Here is a 19,563-nt window from a genome sequence, read left to right as displayed (position 1 = left end):
AGGAATTTGTTTAGGATCTTTAAATCTAAGATTGGCCTGAAAGTTCCCTCTTTCTTGGGAACTACAAACAGATTTGAGTACAACCCTTGTCCTTGTTCCGACTGCGGAACTGGATGGATCACTCCCATTAATAAAAGATCTTGTACGCAGTGTAGAAACGCTTCCTTCTTTGTTTGGTTTGTTGACAACCTTGACAGATGAAATCTCCCTCTTGGGGGAGAGGATTTGAAGTCCAGAAGGTATCCCTGAGATATGATCTCTAACGCCCAGGGATCCTGAACATCTCTTGCCCAAGCCTGGGCGAAGAGAGAAAGTCTGCCCCCCACTAGATCCGGTCCCGGATCGGGGGCCCTCGATTCATGCTGTCTTAGGGGCAGCAGCAGGTTTCCTGGCCTGCTTGCCCTTGTTCCAGGACTGGTTAGTTTTCCAGCCTTGTCTGTAGCGAGCAACAGCTCCTTCCTGTTTTGGTGCAGAGGAAGTTGATGCTGCTCCTGCTTTGAAATTACGAAAGGAACGAAAATTAGACTGTCTAGCCTTAGCTTTGGCTTCGTCCTGAGGCAGGGCATGGCCTTTACCTCCTGTAATGTCAGCGATAATCTCTTTCAACCCGGGCCCGAATAAGGTCTGCCCTTTGAAAGGTATATTAAGCAATTTAGATTTAGAAGTAACATCAGCTGACCAGGATTTTAGCCACAGTGCTCTGCGTGCCTGAATGGCGAATCCGGAATTCTTAGCCGTAAGTTTAGTTAAATGTACTACGGCATCTGAAATAAATGAGTTAGCTAACTTAAGGGCTTTAAGTTTGTGTGTAATCTCATCTAGTGTAGATGATTCAAGTGTCTCTTCCAGAGACTCAAACCAAAATGCTGCTGCAGCCGTGACAGGCGCAATACATGCAAGAGGTTGCAATATAAAACCTTGTTGAACAAACATTTTCTTAAGGTAACCCTCTAATTTTTTATCCATTGGATCTGAAAAAGCACAGCTATCCTCCACCGGGATAGTGGTACGCTTAGCTAAAGTAGAAACTGCTCCCTCCACCTTAGGGACCGTCTGCCATAAGTCCCGTGTGGTGGCGTCTATTGGAAACATTTTTCTAAATATCGGAGGGGGTGAGAACGGCACACCGGGTCTATCCCACTCCTTAGTAACAATTTCAGTAAGTCTCTTAGGTATAGGAAAAACATCAGTACTCGCCGGTACCGCAAAATATCTATCCAACCTACACATCTTCTCTGGTATTGCAACTGTGTTACAATCATTCAGAGCCGCTAATACCTCCCCTAGTAATACACGGAGGTTTTCCAGCTTAAATTTAAAATTTGAAATATCTGAATCCAGTCTGTTTGGATCAGAACCGTCACCCACAGAATGAAGTTCTCCGTCCTCATGTTCTGCCACCTGTGACGCAGTGTCTGACATGGCCCTAATATTATCAGCGCACTCTGTTCTCACCCCAGAGTGATCACGCTTACCTCTCAGTTCTGGTAATTTAGCCAAAACTTCAGTCATAACAGTAGCCATATCCTGTAATGTGATTTGTAATGGCCGCCCAGATGTACTCGGCGCTACAATATCACGCACCTCCCGAGCGGGAGATGCAGGTACTGACACGTGAGGCGAGTTAGTCGGCATAACTCTCCCCTCGTTGTCTGGTGAAATATGTTCAATTTGTACAGATTGACTTTTATTTAAAGTAGCATCAATACAGTTAGTACATAAATTTCTATTGGGCTCCACTTTGGCATTAGCACATATAGCACATGTATCTTCCTCTGAATCAGACATGTTTAACACACTAGCAATTAACTAGCAACATGGAAATGCTTTTTCAAGTAATTTACAATAATATGAAAACGAACTGTGCCTATAAGAAGCACAGAAAAAATTATGACAGTTGAAATAAATAAATTATAGCATCAAATCTTTGTAAGAAATATACAATTTTAGCAAAGGATTGTTCCCATTAGCAAAGGATAACTAACCCTGACAGCAGAAAAAATACACAAATAAACGTTTTTTATCACAGTCAACTACAATCTTCACAGCTCTGCTGTGAATGATTACCTCCCTCAAAACAAGCTTTGAAGATCCCTGAGTTCTGTAGAGATGAACCGGATCATACAGGAAGAAAATGAACCTCTGACTGAGTTTTTTGATGCGTAGTAAAAGCGCCAAAAATGGCCCCTCCCCCTCACACATAACAGTGAGAGAGATCAGTAAACTGTTTAAATTTAAACAAAACTATTGCCAAGTGGAAAAAACAGTGCCCAAAACATTTTTTCACCCAGTACCTCAGAGAAATAAACGATTTTACATGCCAGCAAAAAACGTTTAACCTCAATAAATTAATTGTTATTTAAAAACCTATTGCAAGTCCCTGCAAATTAGGTTAAGCCTATGCATACAGTATAAATCCAGTGAAGTACCATTCCCCAGAATACTGAAGTGTAAAATATACATACATGACAGCCTGATACCAGATACATCTACTGTATTGAAGGCTGAGTTAACATTATAACGGTATGGCAGGATTTTCTCATCAATTCCATGTCAGAAAATATATAAACTGCTACATACCTCTTTGCAGATTAATCTGCCCGCTGTCCCCTGATCTGAAGTTTACCTCTCCTCAGATGGCCGAGAAACAGCAATATGATCTTAACTACTCCGGCTAAAATCATAGAAAAAACTCAGGTAGATTCTTCTTCAAATTCTACCAGGGAATGAATAACACACTCCGGTGCTATTATAAAATAACAAACTTTTGATTGAAGGTAATAAACTAATTAAAATCACCACAGTCCTCTCACACATCCTATCTATTCGTTGGGTGCAAGAGAATGACTGGGGTGACGTAGAGGAGAGGAGCTATATAGCAGCTCTGCTGGGTGAATTCTCTTGCACTTCCTGTAGGGGAGGAGATAATATCCCAGAAGTAATGATGACCCGTGGACTGACCACACTTAACAGGAGAAATAAACACACTATTGAATTGGCAGTTCAGTTCAAGTGTTTTTAAATATTTTGTTTTTGTGTCTAAATTCTGTTTAATAAAGTGAGACTATGAATTTTTAAATTCTATTCACCATGTTCTAACCCAACTACACGTACACACATTTATATTCATTATTTAATTATAGGGGCCAGCACTCTTTTTCTTGTTGCTTGATTTTGCAACTCATATTTTAGCTATGTCATCTTATCCTTTAACTCAGTGCTTTCCAAACTGTGTGTCGGGACACACTAGTGTGTCGGCAGCAGTGTGTAGGTGTGTCCCTGCTTCAGCACAATTTTTTTTTTATTTAATTTTTAAAAAAAACTTTTTTTTGGTTTCTGACTTTCCGCCTGCCTGCTACGCATATCACATGTTTGACACAAGATTGATACCTAGTGGGTCACAGATCATCTTAACCAATTGGCGCAGCTCAGTGGGAATTGAAACTATTCCCATTGGCGGCTTTGGCGGCACATTGGCTCCTGACTGCACGTGTAGTCTCCTTAATTGGCTTGTGACTGCATGTGTAGTCAGTGAGTGGGACAGCAGTGTGTTTGCAGCACGGCAGTAGTCAGTAGGGCTCATGGAGCTCTGAGGGCGGCAGCTTAAACGCTGAGCTGAAGTCAGAGGGTTTTTTTTGCAGCTAGCTCCCAGTAGTGCATTGCTGCTCCTGCTCTTGATATATGGATAGGAAGTGGAAGCTTAAAAATGCTTGATGATGAAATGCGAGTGTCTTTATCTAATATTCCACCAAATATTCAGAAATTGTGTTCATCCCATCAACCTCATAAATCCCATTAAAATAGTAAGTATCTATTGGTGTTATTAAACTTTTTTTAATTCTTGCACATACATACTGTTACTTGTAAATACATATTATTATTATTATTTTATAATTTATGTATGTGTCCATATATTTAAAATAAATCTATAAACAGATAGCTGCCAGTACCTAAGATGACAGACACCATTGGGAGGGGACGGGCTAGAGCGCTTTTTGGGAGGGATCAGGGAGGTGGGAAGGTTAGGAGGGATCCTACACTGCAGAAAATAAATATAAAAAAAAAAAATACTGGCAGACTGTCAATAGCTAAGATGGTGGTCAGATGTTTGAGGGAGGGGGTTCAGGGAGGTGGGAAGTGTCAGGTGGTAGAGTAATCCCTGCATTAAAATAATATTCAACATCCAGCTAACTAATTAACTCCTTCACTGCTGGGAATTTCAGAATTGTGGTGACCAGTTGCAAGAATTGGCCTTGTAATTACAAAAAACTAATTGCAAAGCCATGTATGTTTGCAGAATTTGGGTGTAAATTTGTGAAAAAGTTAATTTATTTTAATATGATTGCATTTGGCAGCAAAACTGAGGCATGAAATACCAAAATGGGTCTCGATCAACACCTTGGGTGGTCTACTTAAAAGAAATGTATAGTTTTGATAGGTAAATAAAAATAAAGGCTCTATTTCTGTTTAAATTTGGTATTTTGGGCAAATTTTTCTCTGAAATTCCCAGTAGTGAAGGGGTTAAATACATAGTCCAATTTAAGCACCTATCAAAAAAAAAAAAAAAAAAAAAAGAACAAGGTAAGATTCACAATGTAGGCTGATAAAAAACAATCTTTTTACCTTCCACTTCCTGCCCAATGGAGAGGCCAGCCCATTTTCGCTAAGTAGAGAGAAAGGAATAGAATTAGAGACATTTAGAGACATTCAGAATCTTTAGCAAACAAGAGAATGGTTTATTACTAAATTAAGAAAAGAAGTGGAAGACTGTCCTAAAAGCAGCATCAAGATAAACATAAAACAATCTTAGCCTCTCTTCTACTCATTCCATAAAACAAAACAGAAATGATTGGTCCAAGTAAGATAACATCTATCCTTTACATGCTAAGTCCAGTCCACTCAACTACTACTCATGGTATGGGGGGACCACAAGGTTCAACAAGTGAATGTAATATACTTTATTTAGTTTTGTGTTAAATAGATGATTTCCGATAGTTATTAAATGAAAAACTGACTTTAAAGACATAAAAAATTTACATTTTTTTTAATCCTCTCACAAATCAATTTATTTGGAAAAAGGGTATTAGGAAAAACATTTTGTATGTGAGAGGACATGGCCAAAATCTTTTTGGTTTCTTTATAAAAAGAAAAAAAAAAGTAAGTAGTTGTTATAGGTTGGAAGCAAATCTTACCTGGGGGAGGCTGAATGCTATTGTCCCTGGCAGAACTGTATGGTGGGTCCTTAGAGTGAAGATGTACCTATGGTTTGGAGAGGTCCGCACACTCACATGCCTGTAGAAAAAAAAAAAAAAAGACATATCTAAATAATTGTCTGTATCAACTATCATGAAGATATCTGGTGAAACATAAGAAATATACTTAAAAGGGACACCAAACCCAATTTTTTTCTTTAATGATTCAGATAGAGCATGCAATTTTAAACAACTTTCTAATATACTCCTATTAGCAATTTGTCTTTGTTCTCTTGCTATCTTTATTTAAAAAGCAGGAATGTTAAGCAAGAGAATGAATAAAAATTGATAGTATGAGTAAATTAGAAAGTTGCTTAAAATTGCATGCTCTATCTGAATCATGAAAGAAAAAATGTAGGTTTAATGTCCCTTTATATAAATTATACCAATTTGGAGTCAACTCATCCATACACATGCAAAAAAAACTATTTTAGAAGATAAGATTGTCTAACCTGCCATTCTACATCAAACATGAAGAAATTGAATTAACTGCAAGTATGGTTTTCACCAACAGTCTTGAGTACTGGTTAGTACTGTAGTAAAGCCTCTATTTAAAGGGACACTAAACCCAATTTTTTTTCTCTCATGATTCAGATAGAGCATGCAATTCTAAACAACTTTCTAATGTACTCCTATTATCAATTTTTCTTCGATCTCTTGCCATCTTTATTTAAAAAGCAGGAATGTGATGCATAGGAGCCGGCACATTTTTGGTTGAGAACCTGAGTTATGCTTGCTTATTGATGGGTAAATATAAGCCTCCAATAAGCAAGTGCTATCCATGGTGCTGAACCTAAAATGGGCTGGCTGCTAAGATTTACATTCCTGCTTTTAAAATAAAGATAGCAAGAGAACAAAGACAAATAGGAGTAAATTAGGAAGTTGCTTAAAATGCCATGCTCTATCAGAATCATGAAAGAAAAAATTTGGGTTTAATGTCCCTTTAAAGGGATAGTAAACTCAAAAAATATTTAATTTTTTTATAAAACATCATTAAGTATTATACATATTTACAATAAGTACCTATTAAAAGTTTCCTGTCCTTTTCTTGTTATTTCTAAAACAAATTCCATATTTCGCCAAACCCAGTTTTTCCTCATTCTGCATACCCTATAAAGATGTTCTACCTAGGTAGAAACATCATGGTGGCCCGCATGCGCATATAACATATTTTCTGAGTAACGCATGCGCATTTTGGTTCCCCTCAGTTCTTCTGTGGCACGTCATCAGAAAGCAGGGTAGACAGCTCTCAGCGCTGCAGAGACCCCTCGGACCCCAGCTACTGAAATCATTTGTGTTATTAATGACAACCAGCTGCATGTCAGCAGTCACTTCCTGCAGTGCTCAAAATCACAAACATTATACAATTACACTACACGCTCCTTAGCACTGCACGACCTTATATCAGTAGCTCCATATATACTATTAGACATTGGTGGGCATGGCACACCAGAGCGTCTCAGCGCTGAAGATTCACTGCTGGCTGAAGGTGATTGTTCTAACTATCAAAATAAGAAGTCCAATGTTTTGGAACTTGCATTATCACAGCCTCCATGCTAGCCTAGCTTCCCCCAGCCCCGCCGCCAGCCGTCAAACAGCGTAGAGACTCACGGAGCTAGCCGGCTCCCCTCAGCATTACTCTCAGCCTCAAACCCACAAAAGTGACTCCGGACTTCATATAGAAAAACTTTATTATATGAAGTCCGGAGTCACTTTTGTGGGTTTGAGGCTGAGAGTAATGCTGAGGGGAGCCGGCTAGCTCCGTGAATCTTTGCGCTGTTTGACGGCTGGGGGAAGCTGGGCTAGCATGGAGGCTGTGATAATGCAAGTTCCAAAACATTGGACTTCTTATTTTGATAGTTAGAACAATCACCTTCAGCCAGCAGTGAATCTTCAGCGCTGAGACGCTCTGGTGTGCCACGCCCACCAATGTCTAATAGTATATATGGAGCTACTGATATAAGGTGGTGCAGTGCTAAGGAGCGTGTAGTGTAATTGTATAATGTTTGTGATATTGAGCACTGCAGGAAGTGACTGCTGACATGCAGCTGGTTGTCATTAATAACACAAATGATTTCAGTAGCTGGGGTCCGAGGGGTCAGTGGAATCACAATCTGTCACTGGGGGGGGGGGGGGGTCAGGGGTCACATTGTCAGGATCCCCATTAACCCTGTCATTGCTGTGGCTCAGGAGTAGCAGAAAACATTTGTCAATGTTACATGAATACACTGAGATAAGCCAGGAAATAAAAATGTCACTGTGAATCTCTGTGGTGTTTGACGGCTGACAGTGGGACTGGGGAAGCTGGGCTAGCATAGAAGCTGTGATAATTTATGTTCCAAAACATTCACCTTCAGCCAGCCTGGCTATGAATATTAAAATGTAATGGGCAGAACACGTCCCTATTGGCTGGGGCACGGAAATAATTTTACATAAACCCTGCCTATTTTTATGGGAGGTCTTTAATGCTCATTTTACAGAAATTAAAAAGTTAAAGCAAACATATTTAGAAGCTTCATTTCAGTAAAAAAAGTAGGTTTATTTTATAACATATGTTTATATAATTATAATAATGACTTATTTTCTTAATATTTTACAAAGATTTCTAACCCTTTAAGGTTGACAAAGTTATAAAGATATAAAATATGAGACAGGGCTTGACAAATATGAAGGCCAGGTCAGCAAAGACTAAAAATTGTGGCCGGACTGCAAATTCCTCTAGCAGTCTAATTAAGGCACCAAAAAGTGCTCTCTTCTGCCCTACTGTCTAAGTTCAAGATATTGATAAAAGGGGGAAAACATGTTAAACTGCAGCTCTGCTGCGTCTTACTTTCCTACCTCCTACCCCTCTACTTTTAATCAGGCCACCTTTCGATCTTCCATCCTTCCAATTTTTACAAGGGCCAGTACATGTTTGAGATGTGACAGGTATGCATTTGCTCCCCTCACCTTGAGATTTTCGGACGTACCATTATGTCACAAAAATACCGGGTCCTAGTGACGTAATGCTACGTCCGCCCTTCTGAGCTTTCTTGCACAGGGATCACTGGATTCCCCCACCTGCACGCAGCCCTGGAACATGCCTCAAAACAAAGCAGTATGTCCGGGGTCAATCAGTCAGAGTCTGGATGGTCATGTATCTTCGATGTGATAGCATATCACAGTGATCACAAAGTTACTGTATCCAAAACAGTAACAAAAGAAATGGAGTGCTGTCTCTCTCAATCTCTCAGTGTTCTAGAGAGATTTGAGGGGGACAGAGCTGTTGCTACATTGTGCAAAAGCTTTATATTTACAAGAATCTATAAGCACAATTAGAAAGATACTATGGGACCTTATCCTTACGTTCCTTAACAAAGGCTACCATTTACACCTGGACATTGTTTTACAAGTATTGAGTTATTTAAATGTTTGTTTTATTTTCATACTTGTGCTTATTGAATAATCCGAAAAAACAGGAGAGGATTTCCTCAACAGCTGATGCGGCCCAAGCAAAAGTGTGGAAATACATCAAATTTGCATCAGGGCAAACTTTTGGAGCTCAGATTTACGAACAAGAAATATGTAATTTTTTTTTTATCTATGATGCACACTGAAGCCACAGAGCCAGTAACGGAAAGAGAAGGGCAAGAGCCAATCAACAAACCGAAGTGTGTCCTTGATTACAATAAGTATATGGGGGGAGTCAACCTGGCTGACCAGTGTTTGAAGCCATACCTTGTGCATCGCAAAGTTCCCTTTAAAAAATTTTCCTTTTTCCTTTTAAATACCCCAATATCAGACACAAAGCTATTAAATTACCACAGAGCCATACACGGATCTATTAAAACATTCTAAGAATTGCAGCATGTGAAATAAACAGATGAAGAAAACTCCAGTTAACAGAATCCATTCTTTTTCTGGGTGTTTTTGGTATTTCTGAGCTCCTATAAATTCCCCAAATTTACAGAGGCACTCAGCATCAAAATTTGAAGTTTACCATCTCTTTAACCATGTAACTTCACTAATATCTGACAGACCTATACATGTGGGGTATTGGCAGATTCAAGAGATATAGCTAAACACATATTGAGGTTCATCTGCAGTGGCACACCTCACTATTTTAATATTCACAATGAAATGCAACTTGTGCAAAAAAAGCAGATTTTTTTTTTTTTACTGTAAATTCTGGAAGAAATTGGTGGTTCATAAAAAACTGAAAATGCTCCATTTCAGATTCCCTGGGGTGTCTACATTTGAAAATAGTATGCATCATGGGTCTATCCTGCAACATGGGCCAAGACATTAATCTGTGAGAAATCCTGCTTTAAAACCAGAAATGGGCAAGTTCCCAGTTCGGCCCTATAAATATATAAGACAAACCTATACATGTCGGGTACTGGCATACTTAGCGGATGTACTAAGTTGCTAAAGGTAATCCCACCCTTTAGTAATAATGTTGGTACTGCATTTACAAGCGGTGTTTAGTGCTAGACTTTCATAAGTTCACACTTCCCTATTGGCTATACTGTAATGGTACTCAGGACCTCTTGTACCCGTTTTGCTACGAGTCCCATTAAACAGATTAAGGTTAACTATGTGTGGTTGTAGTGATGTGTGTACTTTTCTCTTAACCCACATAGGTTACTGCGCCCCACGGTCTGAGTATGCGCTGTTTGTGTGCAACGCTTTAGTTGTTGCCTAGGTAACGTGACGTCATGACACACCCCCTCCACTTCCGGTTTTTGCTATGACCGGTCCTGGATGATTTCACCACCCAGTGAGTGAGTAAAAGTGTTTTTCTTGCGCTGTGCAGTAATTGATAGTAACATAATCATGGGTTCTTTTCCCTCATCTTCAATGTCACTGTGTTGTGTATGCATCCTTCTCTGCCATTAGAACGATTTGCGTGTGCAAGTATGTGCCTCCCATTTTCCCTATTATGCAGGTTCCCTTTTAAACAGTCTATAATGGGATATGCGTGTGTAATATTGATGTATATGTGAGTAACACATTGTATTTAGAATTTAATACTCCATATTTGTTAGATAATGGTATATACATTTTTAATACAGTTATTGTTTCACATTTATTTAGTGCTTTACACTATAATATCCAACCACTAGATCATTCAATTTTGAATTTTTCAGCAACATTTGTTTTGTTTACAACACAGTTAATTTGGTTTGTGTGGTAGTCATGACTACCATTTTGATGCTGCCACCACCATGCTTCACTGTGGGTATGGTGTTCTTTTGGCGATGTGCAGTGTTGTGTTTGCGCCAAACATATCTTTTGGAATTATGGCCAAAAAGTTCAACCTTGGTTTCATCAGACCATAACACCTTTTCCCACGTGTTTTTGCAAAATGTAGCCTGGCTTGGATGTTTTTCTTTGTAAGAAAAAGCTTTCGTCTTGCCACTCTACCCCATAGCCCAGACATATGAAGAATATGTGAGATTGTTGTCACATGTACCACACAGCCAGTACTTGCCAGATATTCCTGCAGCTCCTTTAATGTTGCTGTAGGCCTCTTGGTAGCCTCCCAGACCAGTTTTCTTCTCGTCATCAATTTTGGAGGGACGTACAGTTCTTGGTAATGTCACTGTTGTGCCATATTTTATCCACTTGAGGATGACTGTCTTCACTGTGTTCCATGGTATATCTAATGCCTTGGAAATTCTTTTGTACCCTTCTCCTGACTGATACCTTTTAACAATGAGATCCCTCTCATGTGGGATGCGACTAAGAAAATGTCAGGAAAGACCTACTAGAACAGCTTAACTTTATTTGGGGTTAATCGGAGGCACTTTAAATGATGGCAGGTGTATGCTGACTCCTATTTAACATGATTTTTAATGTGATTGCTTAATTCTGAACACAGCTACATCCCCAGTTATAACACTTATGCAACCATATTATTTTAGGTTTTTTTTTTTTTTTTTTTTTCCCTCCACCTAAAAGATTTAATTTCGTTTTTCAATTGAGTTGTACAGTTTATAGGTCACATTAAAGGTGGAAAAAGTTCTGAAATTATTTATCTCTGTCTCATTTTTTTACATCTGAAGTGTGGTTTAAAAAGCGCAGGGTAAAAACACCAAACTCCTGATATACATAAAAAGTCCCTAATATAGGTAAATAGAGTAGACAGAAATTAAATTTAAACAGGAGCGCTGTAGCTAAAGGTGTGAACTAAGGTGAAGCAAAGTGTAGCAAACTATTAAAAATGAGTAGTAATGGGACACTTAAATATGTGTCAAATTATTATTATATAGTGCTAAAATATATCAATGGGGTGAAATATTTAGTGATAAAGTGATTCGTGCATATTATGATTAGCCCAAAAACAAATTATAAGTATATACAATAAAATAAACAGTGACAAACTTGTGCTATTTAGCAAGGCTCTGCCTAAAATTTAATGCAGCAAAAATGAATAACAAAAAGAAAAACACAAAAAAATATATTAGTAATAAAAACAGACGTCTCCGTATATAAAAGGGAATTTGCCAGTCCACCAAAAGTATTGGAATGTTTATCCTTATGGCCAAATGGATTTGAACAGTCCAGGTATACGATATTTTCTGGATAAATGATGCAGGCTTACCCCCAAACAATGCGTCTATCGATGAAAGGCAGAAAGAGAATTACCGCCGTAGCGGAAGTGACGTCACCTATATGGGCGCTGGCCAGACTGAGCCCTCCGATTGGTCCTTGTGCGATCGCTTCTCAGGTTTCAGCTGCTAGGTTCCACAGCCACAAAATATCCGCTCTTTACTGTTAAGAGGTGCTGTATGCTAGGTGCAGCTGTTCGTGTAGGTATAGGGTTCAGCTCTTGAGAAAGCCCTGTAGAGGGAGAAACGCGTTGTTTGTTGCCATTATCTAACTTCAAAGAGTACTTTACAGCTACAAGTTGCTGTCACAGATTGATGCCTGTTTTCGTCTGTGAAACTCTGAAACCTTGAACTTTGTACTACTCTGGTGCTTATTTATGCACCGAAACTACAAGATGCATTAAAGGTACAAAAGCTGAACCCTATACCTACTCGAACAGCTGCACCTAGCATACAGCACCTCTTAACAGTATCCTGCGTGCTTTGGGCACATAAAGAGCGGATATTTTGTGGCTGTGGAACCTAGCAGCTGAAACCTGAGAAGCGATCGCACAAGGACCAATTGGAGGGCTCAGTCTGGCCAGCGCCCATATAGGTGAAGTCACTTCCGCTACGGCGGTAATTCTCTTTCTGCCTTTCATCGATAGACGCATTGTTTGGGGGTAAGCCTGCATCATTTATCCAGAAAATATCGTATACCTGGACTGTTCAAATCCATTTGGCCATAAGGATAAACATTCCAATACTTTTGGTGGACTGGCAAATTCCCTTTTATATACGGAGACGTCCGTTTTTATTACTAATATATTTTTTTGTGTTTTTCTTTTTGTTATTCATTTTTGCTGCATTAAATTTTAGGCAGAGCCTTGCTAAATAGCACAAGTTTGTCACTGTTTATTTTATTATATATACTTATAATTTGTTTTTGGGCTAATCATAATATGCACGAATCACTTTATCACTAAATATTTCACCCCATTGATATATTTTAGCACTATATAATAATAATTAGACACATATTTAAGTGTCCCATTACTACTTATTTTTAATAGTTTGCTACACTTTGCTTCACCTTAGTTCACACCTTTAGCTACAGCACTCCTGTTTAAATTTAATTTCTGTCATGTTTTTACATCACAGAAACCTGACATTTTAGCAGGGGTGTGTAGACTTTTATATATATATATATATATATATATATATATATTTATTATATATATATATATATATATATATATATATATATATATATATATATATAGTCATGGTTCAGATAAAGCATGCAATTTTAAACAGTTTTCTAATTTAATTTTATTATCAAATGTTATCCATTTGCAAGAGCAGTAGATGACATCACTTTTTCCTGTCATGCAGTGCTCCCGACACCTACCTACCTTCAACAAAGAACATGCAAATTAAGCAAATTTGATCATTAAACTTTATATACAAGTATGCTCCTGCTTGGTGCTTATTTTAATTATCTTCAATAAAGTGGATAGATTTGACCTTGTTGCCCCATTGCGGCTTGTTCCTTTGGAAAGATGATACTATGCATTAAGCCTAACAGCATTATGCCCTCAGAGACAGACCGGGTAAAAAGGCAAAGGTGCTACACACCTGACAGGACTGAGAGAATACTTCCAAATGACAGATGAATGGTGAGTGCCAACTTTTGAGCTGGAAACAGGGTGGCAGAATGTGGGGAAAAATAATTTTGTTTAAAATGACCACAAAACTTCCAAGTTACCTACCCAGTTAGGAATTATTCAAAACTACTTATGATCATGGACAGACATTGGAGTCATAAAGTAAGTTTATATCAGAAAGCTCTCAATATGGATGTGAGCTACCACAACTGATGTTACTGGCAATTACTACAATACTGGTGGGATATGGCTGATCTGGTGGATGGCAATTAATGGAATTCAGGTGGAATAAAATGATTAGAATGAAAAAAAATGAATAAAAGAGAAGATGGAGGGGAGGAAGACAAATAGTGATGTAAGTCCATCTGAAGGAATTAGGAAAACTACTAGGGAAAAACAGGGAAGAACATTTTTAATTAATTTTTTTTATATACTTTAATTCCACTATTTCAAGCCAAGACTATACCAACCTCTGCTGGCTTTAGAATGGTAGCTTCTTCCTCTGAGCAGCGCGCGGGGCGGGAGGAGTAAAAAATACAATCTAGCTACGCAAGTTGTGCAGTACTACGCAACGTGCGTAGGGAGATTGTAATTTAACTCCTTCGTCGGTTTTCACTGATGTCCAGCCAGGCACTGTAGGGCATTGCGGTCGCGATGGGGGTGACACTATCAGAGGAGATTAATTCCTGCTTGATGTTGTCAGGGACCACCAACATCTTCTCGTGGACCACTGGTTGGCGACCGCTGATCTAGACCATGCATAGTTTCAAAAAAGAGGAGCTTAAAGCACCCACTGGACCAATTTAGACTCTAAGGCCCTGATATTCAAAGGTTCTCAAGCTTCAAGAGAAATCGAAGTTCAGACAACACAGGGGCTGAACTTACTATATATTTAAAAGAAAAAAGGGACAAACTCTCCAGCACTGCGAGATCGCTCTCTTTTCACTATATGAAGGAGAGACAAGCCCAGTGCAATACAGCATTGCATGATGAGAGTTTTGTTACACTTACACTTTGTGCTTTGTATTTTAGATTACTTTACACTTTATATTGGGTCCTTTCAGTATTACAGCATTTAAAGGGACATTAAACCCCAAAATTTTCTTTCACGATTCAGATAGAGAATACAATTTTAAACACCATTCTATTTTACTTGTATTATCTCATTAGCTGTATTCTTTAGATATCCTTTGTTGAAGAAATAGCAATGCACATGTGTGAGCCAATCACACAAGGCATCTATGTGCAGCCACTATGCCTATCTAGGCATGCATTCATTTCAGCAAAGGATATTGAGAGAAGGAAGCAAATTAGATAATAGCACTAATTTAGAAAGTTGTTTAAAATTGCATGCTCTTTCTAAATCATGAAATCATAGGTTTCATGTCCCTTTGCGCTCTCATTTATATTTTAATGCATTTAGATTTAGCTCTGTGTTACTTTGACAAATCAGGATCATACTTTCTATATTTCTGTGTAGCTTTTACAAATTACATTTACTGCATTGCAAACTAAAACTGACAGCTTCAAAAAATGGGTGCCGTTTCCTAGGCTAAAAAGGGGAGTTCACAGGTTATGTTTGAAGCTTTCTCACAAATGTTGTGAAATTTTTAAGCATTTTAAACAAGCTGATCTCAATGATTTTTCTCACCAGTTGTATGCAGGCAAAGCTTGCTTCATAATACACTTATTTTAATTAATAGAAAAGAAATATATACTTAAATATCAACAAAAGCAAGTTACATTTTAGTGAAAACATTTTGGTTTAATTTGTAATTAATGCAAACTGAGCCTTTATATTAGCACCAGGGGTTCTCTCTCCCATGTGAAATGTTGTATCCCAGAAAGCTTCATTACTTTCTACTGAATGCATCTCTCATCTCTCTGGTTCCTACCCTTTTCTTAGAAAATTCAGTAAGTTCTGCCAGTCAGCACTATAATCTCTCTTCAAACTAGAGAATGTTTGATTATATGGCCATAGAAAGTAATGATGCTCTCTGGGAAAATGAAGCTGACAGTTTTTCAGTTTTAATTTAATTAAAAAGACATGCAAAGTGCAATGTAATTTGTAAAAAGAAGATAGACACAAATATACAAAGTATGAGCCCAATTTGTTAAAGTTACACTGAAACGGAGAAGGGATCATCAGAATTTGTAAAATCACAATCCTAAATACACTGCTGAATATAAAATAAAATACAAAATATAAAGTGCAAAGTTTAAATGTAATAAAAATTTAATCTGAAGTGTAAAAGTGATAGAAAATAGAAAGCACAAAGTGTAAATGCAGCAGAACTGTCATGTCCTGCTGTGCTATATTGTACTGGGCCTCTCTCTCCTTCACATGCATGAAACGCCCCTTGGAGAAAAGCGCAAAATCTGCCTTTTGAAAAGTTTGCTAGGGATCTCGCAGTACTGGAGGATGATTTTAGAATATCTCACCTGAGTGGAGAGGTTTTGAATATATGAGCCCAAGGCAGAATCATCAGCCTAATCGGTCTGATACAGAGCAGAACATGGACAAAGATTTGAATGTCAAGAGGGTCAGATAAGTGGTAGATAAAACTTTCTCCAAGCCATCCAGGAAAAACTCTAGCAATTTGAAGGGACACCTAAAAAAGATTTCTAGCCGTACACCACACCAGATAGATTATCCAGACCTTATGAAAGATACGTCTGGATCAAGGTCTTAATTACCTTGTCAAACAAAATTCTTTCATCCAAAATTATACGGTTAATCACCAAGTCATCAAAGCTCAGACCTGAAGATTTTGATGCAAGAAATGACCCTCAGACAGAACTCTGCTGAGAAGAAGGTGCCATAGCATGCAAGAAATATATATATTGGGGCAATCATAATCACTCACACGCATTCCTGTTTAATTCTGGATATCAATATGGGTATTAGCACAAGGGGGGGGAGAAGATGTATCATCTTGAACAAACAAACCACAACTACAGCATCCACCAGATCACCTGGGGATCTCTGAACCAGGCAAAATAGAGGGAAGCTTGTGGACTGAGGGGCCATAAGGTCTCTCTCTAGCATCCCACAGTGCCTGGTCAAAAACTTCCTGATGTAAGGATCATTCCCCCAGTTGGAGATGCTGGCATTTACAATGTCTGGTTCCTGAGGCAGTCAGAGATAGTATGCACCGGGAACTAAGGAAAATGTTGGACCTGGGTGTTGTTGAGCCGTCCAACAGTCCCTGGGCCTCCCCGGTGGTGCTAGTACCCAAGAGAGATGGGTCCACCCGGTTCTACATAGATTACTGCAGGCTTAATGACAGGACTAGGACCAATGCCTACCCCATGCCCGAGTTAATAATCTCTTAGACAGAATCACTTGTGGCCAGTTTCTCACTACCCTCGAACCTCTACAAGGGATACTGGCAGATCCCTTTAGACCCAGAGTCTTCACCCCCTTCTGCCTCTACCAGTTTAAGGTCATGCCATTTGGGATGAAGAACGCTCCGGCCACCTTCCAGAGGATGGTGGATCGCCTCCTAGATGGTCTCGAGGACTATGCCTATGCATACCTGGATGACATTGCCATCTATAGCAACACCTGGGAGGACCATTTGGTCCACCTGGGGGTCGTCCTAGATCGTATCAGGGCTGCCAAGCTGACCTTAAAACCCGACAAGTGCACCATCGGACGCTCTGAGGTCCAGTACCTGGGCCACTAAGTGGGCTGCGGGAAGCAGCGACCAGAACCGGCCAAAGTTGAGGTCGTGGCCAACTGGCCCACTCCCAAAACCAAGACCCAAGTCCTAGCCTTCCTAGGGACCGCAGGGTACTATAGGAAATGTGCCCCTAACTACAGTGCCCTGGCCAAACCCCTGACCGAACTGACATGTAAACGGCTCCCCCGACAAGTCCTGTGGTCCCCGGAGTGTGAAACCGCCTTCCAGAACCTTAAGTCCGCCTTACTTTCTGCCCCTGTCCTGGCTGCTCTTGATCCAACCAAATGTTTTTGTGTCCACACAGATGCCTCCATGTTCGGGTTGGGATTTGTGTTAAGCCAGGACGATGAAGATCAAGACCACACCATAGCCTACCTCAGCAGGAAGCTGTTACCCAGGGAAGTAGGCTATGCGGCGGTGGAGAAAGAGTGTTTGACCCTGAAGACGCTACAGCCCTACCTCTATGGGAGGCCCTTCACCGTCCTCACAGACCACAATCCCCTTGTATGGCTTAACAGAGTCTATAAGGACAAGAAGAGACAGATGCGCCACAAGGCCCAATAATGTTTGATCCAAAAGATGATTGTTTGTGTGTAAGGGGTACACTCACATTTATAAGGGCACCTCAAATTGGTGCTGTAGAAGCAGTCTGGGATCTATAACAGACACCCAGAAGACCAACCTCCCGAGTAAAATGTGGAATCTGTATTGAAAACGAAAAAAAGAGACACAAAGTGCCTATATGGCCTAGTATTGTTTAGGCAATGATAAACGTAGACAAGTATAAAAGATTGCACTCACCTTTGTTGTAGCATCTCCATTGATGCTATTAGAGAAGGATGGGGTCAATACAGTCACCCAACAGACTTGGTACAGAGGCACTCAGGATAAGACAGCAATCCAAAGCGTCCAGAGGGCCCAAGGTATCCAAAATTAGTCAAAAAATAAGGCAGCAAGTGTTAAAGTAAAAAATTACTTTATTAAAATGTTAAAAATCACAAGCAACACATTTCATCAGGCTTTAGTTTTATGGCTTAACAGAGTGTCCGGGGACAATGGACGATTGCTGCGGTGGAGTTTAGCCCTGCAGCCCTTTAACTTTGACATTCAGTACAGGCCGGGAAAAAACAATGGGAACACTGATGGACTCTCCCGGCAGACTGAAGTGGCATAAAATCCTCGGATAGCCTCAGGCTGACCCGTGTGTGGATCTAACCAGGTCTGCTGAACTAGAAGGGGGGGAGTTCTCACGGATACTGGGCTGCAGGGGTTAAACATTTACCCTTTCCTACCACCTACCCCTTTTGTGTTTCTCCTCGGATTTGAGTGATTGGGAGCATTTGCAATCTCCCAGACCTTCCCTTTGTTGTAATTTTGTGTTTGAACCTCATCTTGGAAGGGTTGGTATCGGACCGCCCCACCCCTTTTCGGCGGGCCCATGGAACTACCAATCGGCCACAACTGGGATTCCCAGTGTCCTTTAACCCAGGTCGCTCCAACGGCTCCTTGACCCAGAGCTCCTCTCTTTTGGGGATTGGTTCCCCGTCGGAAGGGCAAGAGGCGGGGTGATTGCCGGAGGGGAGTTCCCTTGGAAACCGGGGATCCTGGACCCCCCATTAACCCTCTCTTCCCAGGGACCTTCCCGTTGTGTACGTGTGGTCATCTACAGCCCCGGGACCCAGCCATGGATTAAGTCGCTTTTTGGACTATATGCACCATTCATATACTGCTGGACACTGAAAGGACCTGGGGCTCTATGGAGGCGCCAGCCTGTCTGGAGGGGCGGGAATGGCAGGAGATTTGAGGAACTGATAAGGCTCTTATCAAGATGAGTTTGTGTATAAATGTCATGTGTTTTTACCAATAAAATGTACTTCGTGTTTTTACCTGAATTATTTGGGTGCTAGAATTGCTTTCTCCACTACATAGCGGCAGGTTCCAGGTATCGGGAGGATCCTTTGGCGGAGCTACCCAGTCGGGGTAGCCGGAATCCGTCACAGGTATAATCTGTATAGTATGCATTAATGTTTTTGTAGTCTCATTTACAATAAAGTTTACATTGTATGGAACAAGAATTGTGGGTAATGTCCTCACAATTTGCTAGATACAATTGTACTAGTGTGGTAATATTTTATAGTTGGTCAAAAAATTTGTAAGGGATTATTATAAGAAATAATATCATATTATAAATAGGGAATAAATAACCAAAAATGTTATACATTTTCAAGCACTTTTTTTTATGAAAGTTTTTTTTATTGACTTTTGAATGTTATTACATACAGCATCTTAAATAACAGTTAGAAACATAAAAACAAAAAATACAAATACAATAACATTACAGCCTTCAAGTGATTGAATATGTGAGTTTTCCACACAAGACAAGAGT

The 19,563-nt window shown here is 39.7% G+C and overlaps 1 protein-coding gene across 1 annotated transcript in view; it reads right to left on the bottom strand.

Annotated features, from left to right (window-relative positions):
- The window catches only part of NSF (N-ethylmaleimide sensitive factor, vesicle fusing ATPase), a 303,795-nt gene that overhangs the window by 250,858 nt on the left and 33,374 nt on the right, over window positions 1-19,563 (bottom strand). Inside the window, exons 3-4 of the mRNA XM_053699733.1 lie at window positions 5,193-5,292; window positions 4,624-4,663 (exon numbers count right to left, since the gene is read on the bottom strand). Coding sequence (XP_053555708.1) covers window positions 4,624-4,663; window positions 5,193-5,292 — 140 coding nt within the window. The remainder of the gene's footprint in view (window positions 1-4,623; window positions 4,664-5,192; window positions 5,293-19,563) is intronic.

The sequence above is a fragment of the Bombina bombina genome, chromosome 1, assembly GCF_027579735.1.
Source record: "Bombina bombina isolate aBomBom1 chromosome 1, aBomBom1.pri, whole genome shotgun sequence".
Taxonomy (NCBI): Eukaryota; Metazoa; Chordata; class Amphibia; order Anura; family Bombinatoridae; genus Bombina; species Bombina bombina.
The sequence above is the reverse complement of the archived record's forward strand: the minus strand, read 5'-3'. Positions and strand labels throughout refer to the sequence as shown.